The sequence below is a fragment of the Macaca thibetana genome, chromosome 19 (assembly GCF_024542745.1).
Source record: "Macaca thibetana thibetana isolate TM-01 chromosome 19, ASM2454274v1, whole genome shotgun sequence".
In the NCBI taxonomy this organism is placed as follows: domain Eukaryota; kingdom Metazoa; phylum Chordata; class Mammalia; order Primates; family Cercopithecidae; genus Macaca; species Macaca thibetana.
Window position 1 is genome coordinate 9,868,566 of NC_065596.1, and position 26,137 is coordinate 9,894,702.

At 48.8% G+C, this 26,137-nt stretch overlaps 1 protein-coding gene across 4 annotated transcripts; it reads right to left on the reverse strand.

The window, feature by feature from the left end:
* Positions 1-3,468: 3,468 nt before the first annotated feature.
* CLEC17A (C-type lectin domain containing 17A) lies at positions 3,469-26,137 on the reverse strand. 4 transcript variants are annotated; one of them, XM_050769951.1, is made up of 13 exons: positions 26,030-26,137; positions 25,799-25,876; positions 20,422-20,499; positions 18,312-18,344; positions 18,179-18,229; positions 18,061-18,102; positions 17,548-17,589; positions 13,493-13,630; positions 13,345-13,407; positions 10,590-10,685; positions 10,223-10,374; positions 5,436-5,545; positions 3,469-4,422 (listed from the first exon to the last, which is right to left on the reverse strand). In XM_050769951.1, exons 1-13 carry the CDS (start codon positions 26,070-26,072, stop codon positions 4,290-4,292), a joined length of 1,059 nt encoding a protein of 352 aa, XP_050625908.1. In that variant the 5' UTR covers positions 26,073-26,137; the 3' UTR covers positions 3,469-4,289. The 4 variants fall into 4 exon arrangements, with proteins under 4 accessions (XP_050625908.1, XP_050625910.1, XP_050625909.1 ...); XM_050769953.1 differs by lacking the exon at positions 20,422-20,499; XM_050769952.1 differs by lacking the exon at positions 13,345-13,407.

A 26,137-nucleotide genomic window follows, 5' to 3' on the forward strand; every position in this document is an offset into this window, starting at 1 on the left:
ACTACCCAATATATGTTTGATAAACCATGGTTATCATTTTTATCCAACTGTTGCTCCCCTGGACCTAAAGTGGTAAAAAGTGACCTCTTTCATGTTTACCTCTCTGCAATTAGATAATCATGAGAGATGTGGAAGGAAGATAGGTTGGGACCAGCTCCACCAGGGGCCTCCTAGAGATGTGACCACAGACCCCGCTTCCCCATTTCTCAATACGCGTATCAGAAAACACTGAACTTCCCTCTTCTGATATATGGGAACTTCCCCAGACCCCAGATAAAGTTGCTTGGAACAACAGTCCCCTGGGTGGAGGGTTTACAGCGAGACACCCACCCACTCAGCAGGCTGCAGACAGTACGGGGCAGGTGCAGAGGTGGGCGGAGGTGAGAAGAGAGGACAGAGAGGATCAAAACTTAGTAGTGGGGTCCTGCCTATGAATTGCCACTGCACTCCAGCCTGGGCAACATCTTGAGAACCCATCTCTTCAAAATAAATAAGGAAGCCGGGTGCAGTGGCTCACACCTGTAATCCCAGCACTTTGAGAGGCCAGGGAGGGCGGATCACTTGAGGTCAGGAGTTCACGACCAGCCTGGCCAATGTGGCAAAACCCTGTCTTACTAATAATACAAAAATTAGCCGGATGTGGTGGTGCGTGCTTGTAATCCCAGCTACTCAGGAGGCTGAGGCACGACAATCGCTTAAACCCCGGAGGAGGAGGTTGCGGTGAGCCGAGATCTTGCCACTGTATTCCAGCCTAGGTGACAGAGTGAGACTTCATCTCAAAAAACAAAAACAAAAACAAAAAATTTAATAACGAAATAAAAGAACAAATCAAAGAAACAGGAAGTGAAGTCAGCTCTGACCTCCCCCACCACCTCCTCTCCTCACAGTCTCCTTACTATAATCACTTGTTCTCAGACAAAACAGGAAAGACTCTGCTATTAATTAAGGGTGCTTGTTGGTCAATAAATTGATCGCAATCTTTGCACTTTGGGAGGCTGAAGGAGGAGGATCGTTCGAGACCAGGAGTTTAAGCCCAGTCTAGGCAACAAAGCAAGACCCCTGTCTATACTAAAAATAAATAAAATAAAATTATCTGGGTGTGGTTCTAGTTATACAGGAGTCTGAGGAGGGAGGATCGCTTGAGCCCAGGTGTTTGAGGCTGCAGTGAGCTATGATTACAACACTGCACTGACAGAGTGAGATCTTGTCTCAAAAAATAAAATAAGGCCAGGCATGGTGGCTCACACCTGTAATCCTAGCACTTTAGGGGGCTGAGGTGGGCGGATCACTTGACGTCAGGAGTTCGAGACCAGCCTGGCCAATACGGCAAAGCCCTGTCTCTACTAAAAATACAAAAATTAACCAGACGTGGTGGCAAACGCCCGTAATCCCAGCTCTTCAGGAGGCTGAGGCAGGAGAACTGCTTGAACCTGGACGTTGCAGTGAGCCGAGATCGCGCCGCTGCACTCCAACCTGGGCGACAGAGCAAGACTCTGTCTCAAAACACAATAATGACAAATTGGTTGGTTTGGAGAATGTCTACCCACCCTTGGATGCAATTCAAGGATTGTTCAAAGGGAATATTATGTTGAGTTATGCCTAGCTGGGGGTAGTACCAGCCCTCTAATTGATATTTTTTGGTTGTCACATGGCCAGGGCAGGAGGGTCAGGCGGGGGTCACTCTGACAGTTTGTGAATGTTATAGGCAAAATTGTGCCACCCCTCCCAAATGCATATGTTGAAATTCTAATTCCCAGGACCTCATAATATTGCTATATTTGGAGACAGGGTCTTTAAAGAGGTCATTGTAGGCCCAGCACAGCGGCTCATGCCTGTAATCCCAGCACTTTGCGGGGACAAGGTGAGCAGATCGCTTGAGCCCAGGAGTTCAAAACCAGTCTGGGCAACATGGTAAAACCCCGTTGCTACAAAAAATACAAAAATTAGGCAGGCACAGTGGTGCACACCTGTAATCCCAGCTACTCGGGAGGCTGAGGCGGGAGGATGCTTAAGCCTGGGAGGTGGAAGTTGCAGTGAGCTGAGATCACGCCACTGCATTCCAGCCTGAGTGACAGAGCGAGACCCTGTCTCAAAAAAAAAAAGAAGAGGAGGAGGAGATTAGGACCCAGACACAGAGGGAGAACCAGGTGAAGACACAGAGAGAAGAGGATGATCTACAAGCCAAGACAGGAGGCCTCAGAAGAAACTAACCCTGCCAACACCTTGATCTTGGACATCCAGCCTCCAGAACTGTGAGAAAATGCATTCTGTTGCTGAAGCCACCCAGTCTATGGTCCTTTGTTATGGCATCCCCAGCAAACTAACACACAGTAGACAAGGAACACCCAACAAAGTGGCATTTTGAGAAGCACTAACATTGCAAGAGCTAATAGCCCAAGAAAGTCCACACAGAAGTAAAGTGAATTTTTATTTTATTTATTTATTTATTTATTTATTTATTTATTTATTTATTTTTGTGAGATGGAGTCTTGCTGTGTCACCCAGGCTGGAGTGCAGTGGCGCGATCTCGGCTCACTGCAACCTCCGCCTCCTGGGTTCAAGCAATTCTCGTGCCTTAGCCTCCTGAGTAGCTGGGATTACAGGCACATGCCACGACGCCCAGCTAATTTTTTTGTATTTTTAGTAGAGACAGGGTTTTACCATGTTGGCCAGGCTGGTCTCGAACTCCTGACCTCAGGTGATCTGCCCACCTCAGTCTCCCAAAGTGCTGGAATTACAGGCGTGAGCCACTGTGCCCGGCAAATAAAGTGAATTATATCATCAAAGATGTTACAACCCACAGACAGCTCAAGGGCACATGTTGGCGGATATGTCCAGCGTTGTCCTGTTTGGATATGACCAGGTTATGGCCTGCCTGGCCACACGATGTAGGGGTCTTGCTTTTCAGCTGGTATGCCTTTCTAGAAGTTCCATGGACCAGCCAGGTATGAAGGTGAATGCCAGTAGTCCCAGCTACTTGGGAGGCTGAGGCGGGAGGATCACTCGAGCCCAGGAGGCAGAGGATGCAGTGAGCTATGATTGTGCCACTGCATTCCAGCCTGGGTGGCAGAATGAGACCCTGTCTCAAAAAAAAAAAAAAAAAAAAAGGATAGAATTTCCATGGGCCAAGTCTTCTGGCAAAGGTCTGATTCTGCCACTTAGCTTGTGCAAACCTTACCCAAGACATTGAGAAAGCTGCTGGTCCAAAATACTTTTGATAGTTTCTGGGTTATTTGTGCTGTTTGAGACCAGGAAGGAAGCAGTGTCTGCAGAGGACAACATGGGGTAAGTATAGAAGCTCTCCTGTCTTCTCTGCTGATGTTCTGTAATTTTTAGGTTTGTAATTTGCAAAGATGGCGGGGACTACATGAGACCAGTCCATTTAATGTATTTCTGTGCAAGGCAGATCTAGAGGTCTAGTTCTAAGGGAAATTTTGCTGTCACCACTTTCAAAGCTTTCATAAAAAAAAAAAAAAAAAAAAAAGGAAAAGATGGGGAAAGTAAAAATAAAAATAAAAATATCGGCCAGGTGTGGTGACACATGCCTGTAATCCCAGCACTCTGGGAGGCCAAGGCAGAAGGATTGCTTGATCCCAGGAGTTTGAGACCAGCCTGGGCAACAGAGTGAGACCTCATCTCTATAATAATAATAATAATTTTGAGCCAGGCACAGTGGCTCACACCTGTAATTCTAACAATTTGGGAGGCCCAAGTAGGAGGATCAATTGAGGCCAGGAGTTTGAGACTGGCCTGGGCAACATAGTGAGACTCCCTCTCTTTAAACACTACAAAAAATTGGCCACGCATGGTGGTGCACATGTATAGTCCCAGCTATTCAGGAGGCTGAGATGGGAGGATGGCCTGAGCCCAGAAGTTTGAGGCTGCAGAAAAAGGAACCCAGTCCCAGCTCTTTGTGGTTCAGAGGCGCCAGGATATTTCATCCCAGGTTCAATACCAGCCCCAGGGTCTTCAGGGCTAGTATCACTTCCCAAGAGTCATGATCAGGAATTTAGTGAAGATCCGTTCAACCCCAGAACTGGGAGACCTCCCACCACCAAGCTCTGAGCGTCCTCCCAGCTCACCATCTACTAGGACAAGCCCAAGTCTTCACTCTAGAGGCAGCCTGACTTGCATCCCTGGGAATTTGCTGCATCCAGGGTGCCAATCCTGCGTGGGGCACATCTGTGTCCACTCATGAAGAGGCAAGGCCGTCCACGAAAGGGCAGGAGATTCTCATCTCAAAGAGTGAGGGACGCTCGAATATGGACCCCCCAGCCTCGGTCTGGGCTTCAACAGGAACATTTCCGCTCGCAAATCCAATACGTAGTTTTGTAGCAAGACAGATCATTCCAGGTGCCATCTTTGTTCATGGCAGCACAGTCCTCATTGTGGATGTTATTGGGTTCCTCTGGCTCCCAGAAGCTGGATGGAGGAAAAAGTGGGCAGAGGGACGGGGATCTTTAGGGGTGGTGAAACTCTTCTGTATGATACCGTAACGATGAATACCTGGCACTACGTATTTGTCAAAACCCGTGTTAAGCAGCGCGCGGAGGTTTACACCTGTGATCAGTTTCTGAATCTGGTCAGTTTCTGTCTTGTCTTCCAAAGACTCTTTCTTTTACAACCTCCCAACCCAACCTTCCCAACCTTCTAAGAATTGTTTAGATCATGTAGGGTCTTGCTTAAAGCAGGGCCTGATTCAGGAACTCGAGCGTGTAGGATTTATTAAAGGATGTTCTTAGGGGAGAGGTGAGGGAAGCCAGACGGAATGGGGAAGGAATTGAGCAGGAGCGTGGACTCAGATGACTCTAGCCTCAGCCCGACCCCAGCGGAGACCACTGGGATGTGAACAGCACCAGGGTCATCCCAATTTGTCACAAGGGGTCCAGGCTTCTCTTAGGCTGTCACTGGTTGTGAGCTGACCCCAGTGGAGTTGGGTAACATCTTAGGTGAGCAGGCTGCCATTCAGCTGAGAACAGCTTTCCAGAAATGGCACTCCTGTGAGCCTTTAGCAGCCAATGTTCCACCAGGTGCAGTGGTTCACACCTGTAATCCCAGCGCTTTGGGAGGCCGAGGCGGGTGGATCGCTTGAGGTTAGGAGATCGAGACCAGCCTGACCAATATGGTGAAACCCCATCTCTACTAAAACTACAAAAATTAGCTGAGTGTGGTGGCGGGCAGCTGTAATCCCAGCTACTCGGGAGTCTGAGGCAGAGAATTCCTTGAACCCGGGAGGTGGAGCTTGTAGTGAGCGGAGACCATGCCACTGCACTCCAGCCTGGGTGACAGAGCAAGACTCCCTCCATCTCAAAAAAAAGAAAAAGAAAAGAAACAGCTCCTGACTCCTTCAATCATGTACTCCATCACCTTCTCCCCTCCCCATGGTCAGGGCCCACAGAGGAAGCAGAGAGACCCCAGGAAACCTGAGCACTTGCCTTAACGTCACAGGAGACCCATCCAGCCACCTCCAGTCCCCTTCTTGGCCCCTGTCATTCAGCCCCAGCCAGTGCACCCGTGGAGAGCCGTGAGCCTTGGCCACAAAATTCTGCAAATACAAACTCCATTCAGACAGCCATTCCTCTGCATGACCCTCAGGGTAAGGACCTGCCCTCTACACTGTCCCACACATTTAGGGCTTGGGAACGTCACCTCCCACAACCCGTCCATATCCCCATGGTACGCAGAACAGGATCGATGTCTTCCTCCTACTGTAGTGTGTGTGGTGGGAATAATCGTGCTACTTTTTCTCATGCAACCTGTGAACTGCTCTGTGCCTCAGTTTCCTCACCTGTAAAATGGGTTAACAGTAGCTATCTCCTGGTGGTGTTGTGAGGATTTTTTTTTTTTTTTTTTTTTTGAGATGGAGTCTTGCTGTCACCCAGGGTGGAGTGCAGTGGTGCGATCTCAGCTCACTGCAGCCTCTGCCTCCTGGGTTCAAGAGATTCTCCTGCCTCAGCCTCCCGAGTAGCTGAGATTATAGGTACCTGCCACCAGGCCCGGCTAATTGTTGTATTTTTTAGTAGAGATGGGGTTTCGCCATGTTGGCCAGGCTGATCTCAAACTCCTGCCCTCAGTTGATCCACCTGCCTCAGCCTCCCAAAGTGCTGGAATTATAAGCATGAGCCACCACACCTGGCCTAATTTTTTTTTTTTTTTTTTTTGAGACAAAGTCTCACTCTGTCAACTAGACTGGAGTGCAGTGGTGCAATCATGGCTCACTGCATGTCCCAAAGGTCACTGTAAGAGACCCAAAGAGCTAGATTACAGGCATGAGCCACTGTGCAGGGCCTCATACTGTGACGTCTTAGTATTTAGCATTATAGCATTTAAGTGACATTTTTAGCAATAGTAACTGATGTTTTTTGGTTTCTCTTGCACTTTTGTGCCACTCCGTAGCCTTAATCTGCATCCAAACAGCACAGAAGTTCATTGTTCCAGGAAAAGAAAGAAGGAAGATGGAAAGTAGGTTTCCTGGTTTTGGTATTTCAAAAGCTCAGGCCTTTGACATGCTGCCTCATACCTGTAATCCCAGCACTTTAGCCAAGGAGGGAGGATCACTTGAGCCTAGGAGTTCGAGACTAGCCTGGGCAACATACTGAGACCCCCATCTCTACAAAAATTTGTAAAAAATTAGCCATACATGGTAGTGCGTGTCTACAGTCCCAGCTACTCAGGATGCTGAGGTGGGAGGATCCCTTACGCCCAAGAGTTCAAGGCTGCAGTGAGCTATGAATGTACCACTGCACTCCAGCCTGGGCAGCAGAGCAAGACCCTGTCCCGAAAAAAATCAAAATCCCAGGCCTTTGGAAGAAAAGAAAAGACTTATGACAAAGATAAAAGATAGGGAAGAAAATATAGTTAGAAGCAACTCCTCTCCAGGCAAACTAATTTATGGCGAAAGAAATTAGACTGGTGGTTGCAAGTGGCGGCAGGGAAGGATTAACTAGAAAAAGGATATGAAAAAACTTTCTAGGGTGGTGGAAAGATTATAAATATTGGTTAGTTTGACAGTTACACAGGCGTATGCATTTGTCAAAGTTCACTGAACATACACCAAAGACCTGCGCCTTTTACTGTATGCAAATCACATTTAACTCACCCAACTTACCACCAAACCAAGATTTCTTAAAATGTGGGGAGGTGGCCAGGCACGGTGGCTCACGCCTGTAATCCCAGCACTTAGAGAGGCTGAGGCGGGTGGATCACCTGAGGTCAGGAGTTGGAGACCAGCCTGGCCAACATGGCAAAATCCCATTTCTACTAAAAATACAAAAATTAGCCAGGCCTGGTGGCATGCCTGTAATCCCTGCTACTCGGGAGGCTGAGACAGGAGAATTGCTTGAAACCAGAAGGCGGAGGTTGCAGTGAGCCGAGATCACGACAGTGCACTCCAGCCTGGGCAAGAAAACGCGAAATCCCATCTCAAAAAAAAAAAAAAAAAAGTGGGGAGGTCAAAGTACTGGGATTACAGGCGTGAGCCACCACGCCTGGACCATTTTAGACTTTTTGACTGCCCTATGATATCAGTTAGCTAATGAGGTTAAGAAAAGTTATGATTTTATAGTTTATCTGGCTATTGGTGCTACACGGGTGTGAGTAACACTCATCCCAGCTTTCCACATCCTGGAATTATTTGCGCTTTAAGAATTTTTGACTATAATCTATTGCATGTGTTCTACTATAGGCAATGCCAATTGATGTTTGCTTTTATTTACTTGCAGTTTTGATTTCTTCTTTAAGCCAAAGTTATCTAGTGACTTTAAAAAAAAAAAAATTTTTTTTTTTTTTTTGAGACAGAGTCTTGCTTTGTCTCCTAGACTGAAATGCAGTGGCATGATCCCAGCTCACTGCACCCTCTGCCTCCCGGGTTCAAGCGATTTTCCTGCCTCAGCCTCCTGAGTAGCTGAGATTTCAGCCGCGCTCCACCATACCCAGCTCATTTTTGTATTTTTAGTAGACAGCAGGTTTCACCATGTTGGCCAGGCTGGTCTCGAACTCCCGACCTCAGGTGATCTGCCCACCTCGGCCTCTCAAACTGCTGGGATTACAGTGCGAGCCACTGCAGCTGGCTGACTTTAAACATTTTTAAGGTGATTGAAATTTTTGTAAAAGAAAATATTTCTGTCGTTATAGCATTGTGGTCAAAGAATGTGGGCAATAAAATTTCTGCTTTGAGGGAAAAAAAAAATGTGGGGAGGTAAGGTCACCATGGGAAGGAAATAATAAATGTGTAGACATGGAAGGCCCCTGAGAGAAGAATCTGGCATCTCATTTCCGGTGAGCATCAGGTGATGGTAAAAACCCCAGATGGGCTTGGAGACTAAAAAGCAGAAGGGGCCTGGGCACTATTTCCTGGGTAAAGCCCCAGGGAGGTGTCAGAAAATCAGAGAGTGGAAAGGGCTTCCTGTCCCATCAGATTAGACGGAGGCTTAGAAGGCCTCACAGTGTCTTAGACCCCAGAATGGGATAGGAGGAGCAGAAAGATCTCTTGTGCCCAAGAACAGCAGAAAAAGACCTCCAGGCCCAAAGGCTTTGCTGATGGAAGAGTGGGATGCCTCGGGGGCAGCCTAGGTGGTCCAAAGACTGAGCCCCAGAAAATCAGAAGACTGTTTAACATTTAGAGAGTCCTTGCTATTTCTAGGCACCAAAATCAGAACAGTTGAAGAAGAGGGAACTCATATGTCTTGGTCATCACTGGATCCCCAATATGTAGAATGCTCTCTAGCACATAGTAGGTGCTCAGGAAATGTTGGTTGACTTAATGAATTAAGAAGTGAGCTATGGACTAGGCATGGTGGCTCACGCCTATAATCCCAACACTTTGGGAGGTCAATCAAGAGGGGCAGATCACTTGAGATCATTAACTAGACAGCGGCCTGGCCAACATGATGATACTCTAACTCTACTAAAAAAAAAAAATACAAAACTTAGTTGGGAGTGGTGGCACGTGACTATAGTCCCAGTTACTTGGGAGGCTAAAGCAGGAGGATCACCTGAACCTGGGAGGTAGAGGCTGCAGTGAGCCAAGATCATGCCACTGCACTCCAACCTGGGCAACAGAACAAGACTCCATCTCAAAAAAAAAGTGAGCTATGCTACTTTGCGCAAATTGTCTCACTGGATTCTTATCACGACTCATTGAAGCAAGTATTATCATTATGCCCATTTTGCAGATGAGAAAACTGAGGCACAGAAAGGTTAAATAACCTTCCCAGGATCATTCAGTCTGTAGATGTCCCAGTAGATATCAGTTTGGAGTAAAGACAATAAAGACCCGATGTGTGCTTCCCTCCACCTTGACCCCATAAAAGCTGTCCCCATTTAGAAGTAAAATGGCAGACCCCAATTGACTGAGAGTAAATGTACACCAGTCTAGTAGAATGAAAACTCAAGAGAGAAACTAAAATGAGTAATTTAAAGGAAATTTAGTTGTATTTCTTGTGAAACTGAGTTAGGGAATATGATTTGTACCTGCCTCATTTACATTACCTAATTTAATTTCTTCAAAAGCCCTGTTTTGGCCGGGCACAGTGGCTCATGCCTGTAATCCCAGTACTTTGGGAGGCCGAGGCGGGTGGATCACCTGAGGTCAGGAGTTCAAGATCAACCTGGCCAACATGGAGAAACCCCGTCTCTACTAATAATACAAAAGTTAGCCAGGCATGGTGGCACACACCTGCAATCCCAGCTACTCAGGAGGCTGACGCACGAGAATCACTTGAACCCAGGAGGCGGAGGTTGCAGTGAGCCAAGATTGTGCCACTGCACTCCAGCCTGGGTGATAGAGTGAGACTCCATCTCAAAAAAAAAAAAAAAAAAAAAAAGAAAGAAAGAACCTCTTCTGACTGACATACTAATTTATAGGTTGTCCTGAGGATTGCACGTGTTAATGAATGTAAGATGTAAAGTATTTGGAATACAACCTGAAACACAAAGTGCTACCTAACAGATATTCATTATTGTATTTTCATGTTAGAGATAAAACTGAAACTTGAAACCTACAGAGGTGAAATCAACACAATCAGAATTCGAACTCAAAAAACAAAGCATGTCTTCTTAACCTCTGCATGATACTATCTTAGGGAGAGCTTGCGGTTAAAGTTTTAGTAACTGAAAAGTAATTCTAATTTCTTGCCATCCGGGGAAGGGAGGGATGTGTGCACCCTGGAAGAGAAGCGGGCTGTCCCTGAATGTTCTCAAAGGTTCAGTGGGAACAACTCACGTGCTCAGCAAAGCTATTGATGATGACCAAGTGAGAGTAATTCTCCTGGCAGAATATCCGAGCTTCATCCCATGACTTGGTGATTGGGGAGAAGTAATAACACTTGCCCTCAAAGGGCAGCCAGCCTTCCGGACAGGTAACTCGGCGGCAGCCTGGGAACCAGAAAGAATGCTGTCAGGATGGCCCCAGAACCTGAGCCATGTACATAGTATGCCATGTACAGTTGTGCAGGCTGTACACTGCTCAACTCCAGCAGGGAGACACCATTCGCATAGATTGCACTGAGAATCACTTCACAATGGAGTGATATAATGTGCCAGCTCTGCCATGCCCCCCATCCCTGGGCAATTCCCCAAGTCTCACTCACCTAATAAGCCCCGAAGTTCCACCAAGGACTGGTTGGTGTCAGCTCTTACACGGTCAATGTCATGCTTCAGGCCAGCTAGCCCTGACATGCCAGTCACTATCAGAAGGGATAGGCCTGAGGGTTAGAGACTCAAAACCCATCCTACCCATCCCACGTACTGCAGACACATCGGAGAGAGAAGCAAGGGTTGCTCTCCCCACTATGTCCACATTCCAGTGGGTCATGCTTGCGCCCAAAAACCACATGTACAGTGCTCAGAATCCGAGAATGGCTCAGAGGAAGGATCAATCCCGGGGACGTGGGGAAGAGAAGGGGTGGTGGGCACCCTGGAGGAAGTGGGTTTTAAAGGAAGAAAGTTATTCGATAACTGTGAGGTGAGGAAGAGGCATATTAGGCAGGGACTATCTTAAAAGCAAAGATGCAGGCTGCCCGCGGCAGCTCACACCTGTAATCTCAGCACTTCGGGAGGCCGAGGTGGGCAGATCATTTGAGGTCAAGAGTTCAAGACCAGCCTGGCCAACATGGTAAAACCCCGTCTCTACTAAAAATACAAAAATTAGCCGGGCATGGTGGTGCATGCCTGTAATCCCAGCTACTCAGGAGGCTGAGGCAGGAGAATCACTTGAACACCAAAGGCAGAGGTTGCAGTGAGCCGAGATCACAACACTGTGCTCCAGCCTGAGCGACAGAGCCAGACTTCGTCTCAAAAAAAAAGAGCAAAGATACAGAGGCAAGTATGTTGTGGTAACCTGGCAAAGCCTGTAAGAGTGAAGGGAAAACTCAGAAAAGCTTGAGATCAAAGTAGAATGAGCTCGGATGCCTGGATCCTTTATTTTATTTTTTTTAGACAGAGTCCTGTTCTATCCCACAGGCTGGAGTGCAGTGATGCAATCGTGGTTCACTGCAGCCTCGACATCTTGGGCTCAAGTGATCCTCCCACCTCAGCCTCCTGAGTAGCTAGTACTACAGGTACACGACATCATGACTGGCTAATTTTTTTAAAATTTTTTATAGAAACAGGGTCTTGCTAGGCCGGGTGCAGTGGCTCATACCCATAATCCCAGAACTTTGGGAGGCTGACGCAGATGGATCACCTGAGGCCAGGAGTTCGAGACCAGCCTAGCCAACAGGGTGAAACCCCATCTCTACTAAAAGTACAAAAGATTAGCCGGGAGTGGTGGCAAATGCCTATAATCTGAGCTACTCAGGAGGCTGAGGCAGGAGAATCACTTGGACCTGGGAGGGGGAGGTTGAAGTGAGCCGAGATCGCATCGCTGTACTCCATCCTGGGTAACAAGAGCAAAACTCTGTCAAAAGAAAGAAAGAAAGAGAGAAAGAAAGCAAGAGTGCAAGAAAGTAACAAGGAAGGAAGGAAGGAAAGAAGGAAGGGAGGGAGGGAGGGAGGGAGGAAGGAAGGAAGGAAGGAAGGAAGGAAGGAAGGAAGGAAGGAAGGAAGGAAGGAAGGAAGGAAGGAAGGAAAGAAAGGAAAGAAAGGAAAGAAAGGAAAGAAAGGAAAGAAAGGAAAGAAAGAAAGAAAGAAAGAAAGAAGAAAGAAAGAAAGGAAGAAAGAAAGAAAGAAAGAAAAGAAAGAAAGAAAGAAAGAAAGAAAGAAAGAAAGAAAGAAAGAAAGAAAGAAAGAAAGAAAGAAAGAAAGAAAGAAAGAAAGAAAGAAAGAAAGAAAGAGAAAAGTTAGCCATCCAAAGTGCTAGGATTACAGACATGAGCCACTGTGCCCAACCTAGTATGTGGATCCTTGAATGCCAGGCTAAAGGTTTCACCTTGGACTCTGGACAATGAGAAGCCATTGATGGGATTTGAGCTTGCTTGTTATGAAGCATAGGGTGAGGCAGTGTGGAATGGAGAAATATTCAGACTTCAGCAGTCATGATGAAAGCCATGCCAGGTCAGAAGATTCTTCTGGAATTAATGTGTGTATTATCACTACTCCCCCCACGAACTCTTCCCTTTTTCAATACTCGCTAGCTCAGTAGCTGGTCCTTCAGTTGGATAAAACGGAAACACAGGTTTTAGGCCAGGCACGGAACACTTCAGGAGGCTGAGGCAGGAGAAACACTTGAGGTCAGGAGTTTGAAACCAGCTTAGTCAACATAGTGAAACCTCTTCTTTAGAAAAAAAAAAAAAAATTAAAAATCAGCCGGGTGTGATGGCACGCGCCTGTGTCCCAGCTACTCAAGAGGCTGAGGCAGGAGGATCTCTTGAGTGCGATCACGGCTCATGATCAACCTCAAACTCCCTGATTCAAGAGATGCTCCCACTTCAGCCTCTTGAGCAGCTGGGATGACAAGCACACACCACACACCACCACACCCTGCTAATTTTTTTTAGAGATGGGGTCTTGCTGTATTGCCCAGGCTGGTCTTGAACTTCCAGCCTCAAGCAATCCTCCTGCCTCAGCCTCCAAAAGTGCTAGGATTACAGGCATGTGCCACTGCCCCTGGCCCAGTGTGTATTTTATACTTAGAGCACATCTCCATTTGGACTGGCCACATTTCAAGTGTTCAACAGCCACATGTGGTTTGTAGCCACCATATTGGATGGTGGAGGTCTAGACACATATACACATGCACACTTCACAGGGACAGGGACTGTGTCTGACATGTTTACCATTTTATCCCCCTGGTACCTAGCACGGTGCCCAGCAAAGATGGGGATGAGGTTGGATTTTGGAGTTGGATCTGAGGATTGGGTTAGGGCTCAATAGGAGTGGCATGAAGGAATGACTGAAAATACTCACTATTTGCTCGCCACGTCATCTGCTGAAAGCTTAACATTCTCAGTTCTTCCATCAACTCCTGGTCTATGAAGACGAGTCCACATTGAGCCCAGGTCCTCCTGTGCTCCCTCCTCAATCTCTCCCCATGTCCCATCATGGCCCTACTCACATTTAATCAGGGTCACGGTGAGACCCACGCAGCCCAGGATCAGGGAAATCACCACCGGCAGACACAGGTACATCATGCACCTCTTCTGGCAGCAGCCAGGACCTTCAGATGTCTGATTGAGCCAGGGCGCTGGAGTTGCTGGGGAGTGGGCATGGGGACAAAGAAACTAATACTGGGGCTTCAGAGAGTGAGGAAGAGACTCCTAAGTCTTTCTCCAAGAGCAGGGGGCAGAATTCTGGAGTCATGACTGTTTCAGCAGACAAGGTCAGCAAGAGAGGGTTAGGGAGAGTAAACCCTGGGGAGGCTCAGGATGTTTTTGATGCATTTACTGTGCGCTAAGCATCATGTTGCATCCTTCTCTTTTTCCTTCTTGAAACAAGGTTTCACTCTGTCATCCAGGCTGGAGGGCAGTGGCGCAGTTATAGCTCACTGCAACCTCTAACCCCTGGGCTCAAGCAATCCTCCCACCTCAGCCTCTCAAGTAGCTAGGTCTATAGGTGTGTACCATAAGGCCCAGCTAATTTATTTTATTTTTTTGTAGAGATGGGGATCTCGCCATGTTGCCCAGGCTGGTCTTGAACTCCTGGCATCAAGAGATCCTCCCTGTTTCAGCCTCCCAAAGTGCCGGGATTACAGGCGTAAGCCACTGTGCCCAACCTACATCCTTCTTATCTTATTGGAGTCTCATCCTTATGATGTAGGTTATAAGTATCGTCTCCATTTTGCAAGTGAGTAAAGTGAGGTTTGGTGAGGTTAGGCATGACTTGGACACAGCTTTGTTCTTCATATCTACGATGCATCATCTTCGACTCTCCAGAAGCCCTTGCCCAAGTTGCTCCTGGGTCAGGGGCGCTTGTGGACCACGGCTTCTAGAGCAGAGAACATTTCCCGTATCGCATGCAAGCAGACACCTGAGCTTCTGGAGATTTGGCCTAGACTCGGAAAGGAGCAGCTTCTTTTTTTTTGAACACGGTCATCACTGACACCATCACTACCTCCACCACCGCCACCATCGTCACTCCCAACAACACCATCACCACCTCCACTACCACCATCATCTCTACCAACACCACCGCCAGCACCACCATCATCACTACCAACAACACCATCACTACCTCCACCATCACCACCATCATCACTATCAACAACATCACTACCTCCACCATCACCACCATCATCACTATCAACAACATCACTACCTCCACCATCACCACCATCATCACTATCAACAACGTCACTACCTCCACCATCACCACCATCATCACTATCAACAACATCACTACCTCCACCATCACCACCATCATCACTATCAACAACATCACTACCTCCACCATCACCACCATCATCACTATCAACAACGTCACTACCTCCACCATCACCACCATCATCACTATCAACAACATCACTACCTCCACCATCACCACCATCATCACTATCAACAACATCACTACCTCCACCATCACCACCATCATCACTACCAACAGCACCATCACTATCTCCACCATCACCACCATCATCACTACCAACATCATCACTACCTCCACCATCACCACCATCACTACCAACAGCATGATCACTACCTCCGCCATCACCACCATCACTACCAACAGCACCATCACTACCTCCACCATCACCACCATCATCACTACCAACATCGTCACTACCTCCACCATCACCACCATCACTACCAACAGCATGATCACTACCTCCGCCATCACCACCATCATCACTACCAACAGCACCATCACTATCTCCACCATCACCACCATCATCACTATCAACAACATCACTACCTCCACCATCACCACCATCACTACCAACAGTATGATCACTACCTCCGCCATCACCACCATCACTACCAACAGCATGATCACTACCTCCGCCATCACCACCATCATCACTATCAACAACATCACTACCTCCACCATCACCACCATCACTACCAACAGCATGATCACTACCTCCGCCATCACCACCACCATCACTACCAACAGCACCATCACTATCTCCACCATCACCACCATCATCACTATCAACAACATCACTACCTCCACCATCACCACCATCATCACTACCTCCACCATCACCACCACCATCACCACCATCATCACTACTGACATCACTACCAACAACACCATCACTACCTCCACCATCACCACCATCATCACTATCAACAACATCACTACCTCCACCATCACCACCATCACTACCAACAGCATGATCACTACCTCCGCCATCACCACCATCATCACTACCAACAGCACCATCACTATCTCCACCATCACCACCATCATCACTATCAACAACATCACTACCTCCACCATCACCACCATCACTACCAACAGCATGATCACTACCTCCGCCATCACCACCATCACTACCAACAGCACCATCACTATCTCCACCATCACCACCATCATCACTATCAACAACATCACTACCTCCACCATCACCACCATCACTACCAACAGCATGATCACCACCTCCGCCATCACCACCATCATCACTACCAACAACACCATCACTATCTCTACCATCACCACGATCATCACTACCAACATCATCACTACCTCCACCATCACCAACATCACTACCAACAGCATGATCACTACCTCTGCCATCACCACCATCACTACCAACAGCATGATCACTACCTCCGCCATCACCACCATCATCACTACCAACAGCACCATCACTACCTCTGCCATCACCACCATCACTACCAACAGCATGATCACTACCTCCACCATCACCACCATCATCACTACCAACAACACCATCACTACCTCCACCGTCACCACCATCATCACTACCAACAACACCATCACTACCTCCACCGTCACCACCATCATCACTACCAACAACACCATCACTATCTCCACCGTCACCACCATCATCACTACCAACAACACCATCACTACCTCCACCGTCACCACCATCATCACTACCAACAACACCATCACTACCTCCACCGTCACCACTATCATCACTACCAACAACACCATCACCACCTCCATCGTCACCACCATCATCATGACCAACATCATCACTACCTCTGCCATCACCACCATCATCACTACCAACATCATCACTATTTCCACCATCACCACCATCATCACTACCAACATCATCACTACCTCCACCATCACCACCATCATCACTACCAACATCATCACTACCTCCACCATCACCACCATCAGTACCAACAACACCATCACTACCTCCACCCACCATCACCACCCTAACACTATCTCACTACCATTATCAATATTAACAGCACCATCACCACCTCCACCATTACCACCATCATCACTACCAACAGCACTGTCATTACCAACACAATCACTGCCTTCACCATCACCATCATCATCACCAACAACATTGTCATTGTCAACAATACCATCACTTACTTCTACCATCATCACCAACACCATCACCACCAACACCATCACTACCACCACTATCACCATCACCATCCCACTAACACCATCACTGCCTTCATCATCACCACCACCATCACCAACAACATCATCACTACCTCTACCCCCCATCACCACCATATCACTGTCTCCACCATCATTACCATCATCAATACCAACAACACCGTCACCATCTCCACCATCACCACCATCATTAGTATCTCTACCATCACCATGAGCACCCAACAATGCCATCACTACCTCTACCATCGTTACTACCACCAACCATCCTCTTCCTTTCCATCATCTCCTTCTTCATCCTTCCATCACAATCACCAACAGAACCATAAGTACCATCATCATTATCAAAAACAAAACAACCACATAACTCTGGTCCTCAGAAGGACAAAAAAGAAAACATGTTTGCAAACTCTGATGTCAAGGAATGGCTTTCTCACTTAGAGCAGTGCCCACTAGAGTAACTCAGAACAGTGCAGCAGGTCCTGAAGGAGCAACTTCTTAAAGGAGAAGTTCCTCTGACTCAGGGTCTCACTGTAGAGTCATAGGTCTCAATCAGATACACTAGCCACTGTCAGAGGGGAAATGTGAGGACACTTGCAGGGGATAATAACTTACCGGCCAGGGATGGCTGCAATGGAGAAGGCTCAAGATTCACAGCTGGGAGAAAGGGGGAGAGAGGTTTATTCAGAAGATGCCGAAAGACTCTGTCTTCCAAGATCAACAACCTCTGCTTTGTTCTCTGGTGAGAGTTTAGGGGGCTGGCTGGGGGCAGTGGCTCATGCCTGTAATTCCAGCGGTTTGGGAGGCCGTGGCGGGTGGATCACCTGAGGTCAGGAGTTCAAGACCAGCCTGGATAACATGGCAAAACCCTGTCTCTACTAAACATACAAAACTTAGTCAGGTGGTTCGTGTCTGTAGTCTCAGCTACTCGGGAGATTGAAGCAAGAGAATCACTTGAACCCAGGAGGCAGAGGTTGCAGTGGGCCAGGATCGCGCCACTGCACTCCAGTCTGGATGACAAAGCGAGACTCTGTCTCAAAATAAATAAATAAATAAAAATTGGGGAATTGAAAGGAAACATCCAGGTATCCCCTCTTAAGCATCTTAAAGGGTCTTCCCACTGCTCACCCGGTTGAGGAGGTGGACAGGTGACAGAGACGAGGTCCAGTCCTAGAAGAGATGAGAAAGTCATTTCAAGAAGGGCTTCAGCCAGGTGAGCAGGAAAACGCCAGCCCTCAGCTCTCACCTGTCATGTTCCGGGGCTTGCAAGGAATTGGGGGTTTCTCTGTTTCCTTTTCTGAGGAGGGAGGAATGGTTGCTGAGGCCCAGAGCAGGGCAAAGCCAGCTCTAGGTCTCCTACACTCCCAGCCCCAACTCACCTGCTCTTGGAGGTCTTGGTGGAGCACTTGAACCTGGAGAAGAGAAGCTCAGCGTGAGGGCTCGGCTGAGGATGGGAATGAGTCAAAAGGAAGTGATGGAAACAGGGTTAGGACTGCAGTGTAGGGTTGGAGATTGGGTTGGAGATGGGGTGGGACATGAGAATGGAATTGGGATTAGGGATGGAGATAGGATTAAGCTAGGATGACCAACCAACCTGGGTTGCTTGGTGTCTCCATATTTTTTTTTTTTTTCAGACGGAGTCTTGCTCTGTCTCCCAGGCTGGAGTGCAGTGGCACAATCTCGGCTCACTGCAAGCTCCGCTTCCCAGGTTCATGCCATTCTCCTGCCTCAGCCTCCCAAGTAGTGGGACTACAGGCGCCCGCCTAATTTTTTGTACGTTTAGTAGAGATGGGGTTTCACCGTGTTAGCCAGGATGGTCTCTATCTGACCTCATGATCTGCCCGCTTCGGCCTCCCAAAGTGCTGGCATTATAAGCGTGAGCCACCGCGCCTGGCCATTTTTTTTTTTCCCTTGAGATAGAGTCTTGCTTGCTCTGTTGCCCAGACTGGAGTGCGGTGGCATGATCTCATCTCACTGCAACCTCTGCTCCCTGGGTTCAAGCAGTTGTGCCTCAGCCCCCCAAGTAGCTGGGATTACAGGCATATGCTACCACAGCCAGCTAACTTTTATATTTTTAATAGAGACGGGGTTCCACCATGTTGGCCAGGCTGGTCTCGAACTCCTGACCTCAAGTGATCCACCCACCTCAGCCTCCCAAAGTGCTGGGATTACAGGCGTGAGCCACCGTGCCCAGCCATATATATATATATTTTTAAAGACAGTGCCTTGCTCTGTCACCCAGACCAGAGTGCAGTGGTGCCATCATAGCTCACTGCACCCTTGAACTCCTGGGCTCTAGCAGTCCTATCACCTCGGCCTCCTGAGAAGCTGGGACAACAGGCACACATCCCACAACTGGCTAATTTTTTAATTTGAAAAAAAAAAGTTTTCATATAGCTGGGGGTTTCACTGTGTTACCTGGGATGGTCTCTTTTCTGGGGCTACATTGATCCTCCCACCTTGGCTTCCCAAAGTGCTAGAATTACAAGCATGAGCCACTCCTCCTGGCCCAAACCTCCACTTTTCTCTTTCTTTTTTCTTTGGTAGAGATGGGCGTCTTGCTATCTATTGCCCAGGCTGGTCTGGAACTCCTGGCCTCCAGTGAACTCATAGCCAAGTGATCCTCCCACCTTGGCCTCCCAAAGCAGTGGGATTACAGACACATACCACTGCAACCAGCCCAAACCTCCACTTTTACATCTGATCAGACTCTTGCTGAACCCTGGGCTATGCCTTGGGTTTATTGAGATCCAAGACTAATAAAGCCCTGGGCTTTGAGTGGTAATGAGAGGAGATTGAGGATCCCACAGTCCACTCCCAGTTTCTCAAGCACCAGCTTTTATGACTCAGGGACTTCTTTCCTGTGCTTCTCTACTTCAGAAATGTCTACTCGGCAGGGCTCGGTGGCTCATGCCTGTAATCCCAGCACTTTGGGATGCCGAGATGGGCGGATCACCTGAGGTCAGGAGTTCGAGGCCAGCCTGACCAATATGGTGAAACCCCGTCTCTACTAAAAATACAAAAATTAGGCGTGCATGGTGGCGGGGCACCTGTAATCCCAGCTAATCGGGAGACTGAGGCAGAAGAATCGCTTGAACCCAGGAGGCAAGGTTTCAGTGAGTGGATATTGTGCCACTGAACTCCAGCCTGGGCGACAGAGTGAAACTCCATCTCAAAAAAAAAAAAGAAATGTCCACTCATCCCTCAAGTCCCACCCCAAAGTCCCTTCCTCTAGTTGAGTCCTCAATCCCCCAAGGATTTTGCCAGTCTCCTGACCCCTCCTTTCTCAGCAATGCTCAACAAGGCTGTGTCCAAAACTGCCTCCCCCATCAGACTAGTAGATCCTCCTGGCAGGGTGTGGGTTCCACGGTGTCCGGCATGGGCTGGGTAGAGAGGAGACTGACTGTGTGTCTACAATGCCCAGCCAATGCCCCCTGAAGACCCTGTTCCCTGTATTCCCCCACGTGACACTCCAAAAAGTCCTCTTACCTGGCTTGGGAGGAAGATCCTTGTAGGGAGGCGTTGAGTTCTCATAGTCATCATCCTCCTCCTCCTCCTCCATAGTTCCTTCCAGGGGAACGGCAAGTTAGAGCCCAGTCATTCCCTCCTCCCTTCATCCCTCAAGCCCTGGTCTCTGCCTCAGCTGCCCCATGATGGGAATTCTGTACCCTGGGTCCTGACCACACCTGAGACCCAGCCCCAGCCCGGCCAGGGCCTTACCTGGTGGGTCCAGACACCCAGCGATAGTATGCAGGTTGTACATGGCTACAGCTAACACTAAGAACATGACAAGTGGCAGCCAGGTCTTGTCCCTCCTATTCAGGTGTCTAAGGCATCTGTCTGTTTCCCTCTCCTTTCAAAGTCAAGTACACGCAAATCCGTCTTGGGAGAAGCCCCCAGACCTCACACACACACACACACACACACACACACACACACACATACACACACACACCTGTCTCCAGAGTTTGGATTCACACACAGAAGAAACAATGGGCCAGGTGTGGTGGCTCACATCTGTAATCCCAGCACTTTGGGAGGCTGAGGCGGGCAGGTCGCCTGAGGTTGGGAGTTCAAGATAAGCCTGGGCAACCAACGTGGCGAAACCGCGTCTCTACCAAAAATACAAAAACTAGCCTGGCGTGGTGGTGCACGCCTGTAATCCCAGCTACTTGTGAGGCTGAGGCAGGTGAATCACTTGAACCCAGGAGGCAGAGGTTGCAGTGAGCTGAGATTGCACCACTGCACTCCAGCCTGAGTGACAGAGTGAGATTCTGTCTCAAAAAAAAGAGAGAGGAAGAAGAAACAATGACAATAACCCCCCTTGCAGTGAGCCGAGATAGTGCCACTGCACTCCAGCCTGGGCGACAGAGTGAGATTCTATTGAAGAAGAAGAAGAAGGAGAAGGAGACGGAGAAGGAGATGGAGAAGGAGAAAAGAAGCAAAAGGAGGAGGAGGAGGAGGAGGAAGAGGAGGAGGAAGAGGAAGAGGAGGAGGAGGGGGAGAAGAAGGAGAAGGAGAGAAGAAGGAAAAGGAGGAGGAGGAGAAGGAGGAAGAAGAGGAGGGGGAAGAGGAAGAGGAGGAGGAGAAGGAGAAGGAGGAGGAGAAGGAGGAAGAGGAGGAGGAGAAGGAGGAAGAGGAGGAGGAGGAGAAGGAGGAAGAAGAGGAGGGGGAAGAGGAAGAGGAGGAGGAGGAGAAGGAGAAGGAGGAGGAGAAGGAGGAAGAGAAGGAGGAGGAGAAGGAGAAGGAGAGAAGAAGAAGGAAAAGGAGGAGGAGAAGGAGGAAGAGGAGGAGGAAGAGGAAGAGGGGGAGAAGGAGAAGGAGAGAAGAAGGAGGAGGAGGAGGAGGAGAAGGAGGAAGAAGAGGAGGGGAAGAGGAAGAGGAGGAGGAGGAGAAGGAGAGAAGAAGAAGGAAAAGGAGGAGGAGAAGGAGGAAGAGGAGGAGGAAGAGGAAGAGGAGGAGGGGGAGAAGGAGGAAGAAGAGGAGGGGGAAGAGGAAGAGGAGGAGGAAGAGAAGAAGGAAAAGGAGGAGGAGAAGGAGGAGGAGGAGGAGGAGGAGGAGGAGGAGAAGGAGGAGAAGGAGCAATGACAACAGCCACCCGCCTCGCCCCTCCCCACTGCCAGTTGAGCTCCCCTACAGAGCACCAAGCCCTGTGTGGAAGAGATGGATAAGCTTCTTCCTTCAATCTAGACCAGAGATGCAATAAACTAGTAAAGAAACATAGAAATCAGCTGGGCCCAGTGGCTCATGCCCATAATCCCAGCACTTTGGGAGGCAAGGCAGGAGGATTGCTTGAGGCCAGGAGTTCAAGACCAGCTTGAGCAACATAGCAAGACCCTATCTCTGTTAAAAAAAAAAAAAAAAAAAAGTAGAAAAAACCATCCAGGCATGGTGGTGCACACCTGTAGTCCCAGCTATCAGGAGGCTGAGGTGGGAGGATTGCTTGAGCTCAGGAGGTTTACGCAGCAGTGAGCCATGGTTGTACTACTACACTCCAGCCTGGGCAACAGAGGGAGATCCCACTCTTAAAAAAAAAAAAAAGAAAGAAAAAAGAAAAGAAAAGAGGCTGGGCGCAGTAGCTCACGCCTGTAATCTCAGCACTTTGGGAGGCCGAGGCAGGCAGATCACCTGAGGTCAGGAGTTCGAGACCAGCCTGACCAACATGGAGAAACCTCATCTTTTCTAAAAATACAAAATTATCAGGGCACGGTGGCGCATGCCTATAATCCCCGCTGCCAGGGAGACTGAGTCAGAAGAATCACTTGAACCTGGGAGGCGGAGGTTACGATGAGCCGAGATTGCACCATTGCGCTCCGGCCTGGGCGGCAAGAGTGAAACTCCGTCTCAAGAATAATAATAATTGTAAAGAAATTAAGAAACATTAAAATATGTTTTTATATAGACTAAGTATTATTGCTCTAAACCTAATAAAACGGAGCAATGGGATAGGATAAAAGCTAACATAGAGAGGTAGTCAGGAAGTACCTCCTAGAAGTGGTAACATTTGTAACAAGATGTTAAGGGGATAGGTGCTAAGTATTCCCCCACATTCCAGGGTGAAGTGCCAGCAGGGCACTGGGTCAGTTATCTATGGCTGCATAAACAATTACCCCAAAACGTAGTGACTTTAAACAACCATAAGCATTTATTATCTCACAGTTTCTGTGGTTCAGGAATCTGAGAGCAGCTTAGCTGGGTAGTTCTAGCTTGAGCTCTCTTGTGTGATTGTAGTCAAGATGTTGCCTGGGACTGCAAGTCATCTATCTGCAGGCTTGACTGGGGCTAGAAGATCTGCTTCTAAGATGATGCACTCACATGGCTGTTGGTGGGAGGCCTCAGTTCCTTGCCATGTGAGCCTCTCCAAAGGGATGACTGGGCATCTTCAGAACATGGCAGAGGCAAAGATAGAAGCCACCATGCTTCTATGATCTAGCCTCACGACTCGTAAAGGCTGGTCTCCGCTATACAGTATTCTGTTTATCACACGGACCAGCTCTGAGTCATTGTGGGAAGAGACTACACAAGGGCATGAATACGAGAATGTAAGGGTCATGGGGAACCCATCTTGACTATCACAGTCATCTCTGCAGAACTTACAGCGCCTGAGAGTCATATGAGCCATATATGCAGACCCTGAGCTTCACATGAGGCTTTACAGAGAGTGACTCATGCCTGTAACCCCAGCTACTCGGGAGGTTGTAGTAGGAGGATTGCTTGGACCCAAGAGCTCAAGGCTGCAGTGAGCTATGATTGCACCACTGCAGGGCAGCCTGGGTGACAAGCAAGACCCTGTCTCAAAAAAAAATTTTTTTTAATTCTCTGGTTTCCTCTCATAAAAACTAATGCGCTGACAATTGACAGTTCTCTGTGTGTCTCTTTGAGGGTTTGATTGAAAGGAGAAGGGATGGAAGGGGATGGAGGGGATTTCAAAACACAAAAACACAGTTGAGTTTGAGGACGGGGATGAAGATGAGGTGGGGTTTGGGTTAGAATTGGAGTTGGGATGGGGTGGGATGGGATGGAAAATGGGTTGGGGACAGGGGTGGATGTGGGTAAGGTCATGATGTGGTTAGAATGATGAACAGAATCCTTGCCAGGTTTGGGAATGGGGAAGGAGTCGAGGCTGGGCTGCAGTAGAGAGGGTGATGAAGATGGATTGGAGAGTGGATGCGAGGTTGTATGTGGAGGTGAGGACAGGACTGTGCTTTTGGAGGAGACATGGCCCTGAAGAAGGGAATGGGATTGGTTGGTCATATATGTAGACCCAGGGCTTGAGGGTCACATTAGGACCATAAATTGGAGATGAGGCAGTGAAACAACACAGCCCAGTTCACCTCCTACCTCATGCAAGTCCCATCATATTTCTGGACCTCCCAGGTGGAAGGTCCCCACTCTGGACCCAGAGATGAGGGATATACAGCCTTAGCCCTCACAGAATGGCCCCTGTCTAAGGTCACCTGGACCAGACCATCAGCGTATCTCAGGGATTTTGTGTTTTGGGCCCCTGGGATCCCTCATGGCCTCAGGGTCCCTGGTGGCAGTAAACCCAGGAAAACCTCAACAACCTCCAGTTTCATTTTCTTTTCTTTTTTTAGAAGTGGCGTCTCGCTATGCTGCCCAAGCTGGAGTGCAGCGGCTACTCACAGGAGCAGTTGCACTACTGATCAGCTCAGGAGTGTCCAGCTGCTCCATTTCCAACCTGGAAACCCCTCCTCAGTCACCTTAGGCAACCTGGTGGTCCCTTCCTCCCAAAACGTCACCATATTGATGCCAAACTTAGTGCAGATGCCCGATCACATAGTTCACAATAGCCCAGAACTCCTGGGCTCAAGCCATCCTCCTGACTCAGCCTCCCAAGTAGCTGAGACTACAGATGTGTGCCACCACACATGGCCCAAACCTCTACTTTTTTTTTTTTTTTTTTTTTTGGCAGAGACAGGGTCTTTCTATGTTGCCCCAGCTGGTCTCAAACTCCTGTCCTCAAATGATCTTCCTGCCTTGGCCTCCCAAAGTATCGAGACTACAGACGCACACCACTGCGGCTGGCCCAAACCTCCACTTTTACAACCACTTAGACTCTTGTTGAACCCTGTGCCATGCCTTGGGTTTGAGATCCAAGTCTAAATAAAATCTGGGCTTTGGGTGGAAAGGTGAGGAGATTGGGAGCCCACAGTCCACTCCCAGTTTCTCAAGCACCAGTTTTTGTGACTCAGGGACTTTGCCCCCAACATTTCTCTCCTGGACTTCTCTTCTTAAGAAATGTCTAGGCCGGGCGCGGTGGCTCAAGCCTGTAATCCCAGCACTTTGGGAGGCCGAGACGGGCGGATCACGAGGTCAGGAGATCGAGACCATCCTGGCTAACACGGTGAAACCCCGTCTCTACTAAAAAATACAAAAAACTAGCCGGGCGAGGTGGCGGGCGCCTGTAGTCCCAGCTACTCGGGAGGCTGAGCCAGGAGAATGGCGTGAACCCGGGGGTGGAGCTTGCAGTGAGCTGAGATCTGGCCACTGCACTCCAGCCTGGGCAACAGAGCGAGACTCCGTCTCAAAAAAAAAAAAAAAAAAAGAAATGTCTACTCATCCCTCAAGTCCCACCCCAAAATCCTTTCCTCTAATTGAGCCCTCCATCCCTCAAGGATTTGGCCAGTCTCCTGACCCTTCCTCTCTCAGCCCTGCTCACCAAGACTGTGCCCAAACCTGCCTCCGCCACCAGACTGACAGGTCCTCCTGGGCAGGGTGTGGGTTCCACGGTGCCCGGCATGGGCTGGGTACAGAGGAGACTGTATATCTACAATGCCCAGCCAATGCCCCCTGGAGACCCTTTTCTCTGCATTCCCCCAGGTCATGCTCCAAAAAGTCCTCTTACCTGGCTTGGGAGGAAGGTCCTTGTAGGGAGGAGTTGAGTTCTCATAGTCATCCTCCTCCTCCTCCTCCTCCATGGTCCCTTCCAGGGGAAAAGCAAGTCAGCACCCAGCCATTCCCTCCTCCCTTCATCCCTCAAGCCCTGGTCTCTGCCTCAGCTGCCCCATGGTGGGGATTCTGTACCCTGGGTCCTGATCACACCTGGGCCCCAGCCCCAGCCTGGCCGAGGCCTTACCTGGTGGGTCCGGGTACCCAGTGACGGCATACAGATTATGCATGTCTAACACAAGGAACCTGACAAGTGGCAGCCAGGGCTTGGCAACCTCTGTCCCCTGTCTCTCCT

Bases quoted from the DNA above. Each gene is read 5' to 3' on its own strand.
- CLEC17A (XM_050769951.1), bottom strand. From the start codon at position 26,072: ATGCATAATCTGTATGCCGTCACTGGGTACCCGGACCCACCAG. The intron at 17,590-18,060 runs GTGAGCAGTGGG...CCTTTCTCCCAG, and splicing joins CTGTCCACCTCCTCAACCGG to CTGTGAATCTTGAGCCTTCT. The intron at 5,546-10,222 runs GTGAGTTGTTCC...TTGTATTTGCAG, and splicing joins TCAATAGCTTTGCTGAGCAC to AATTTTGTGGCCAAGGCTCA.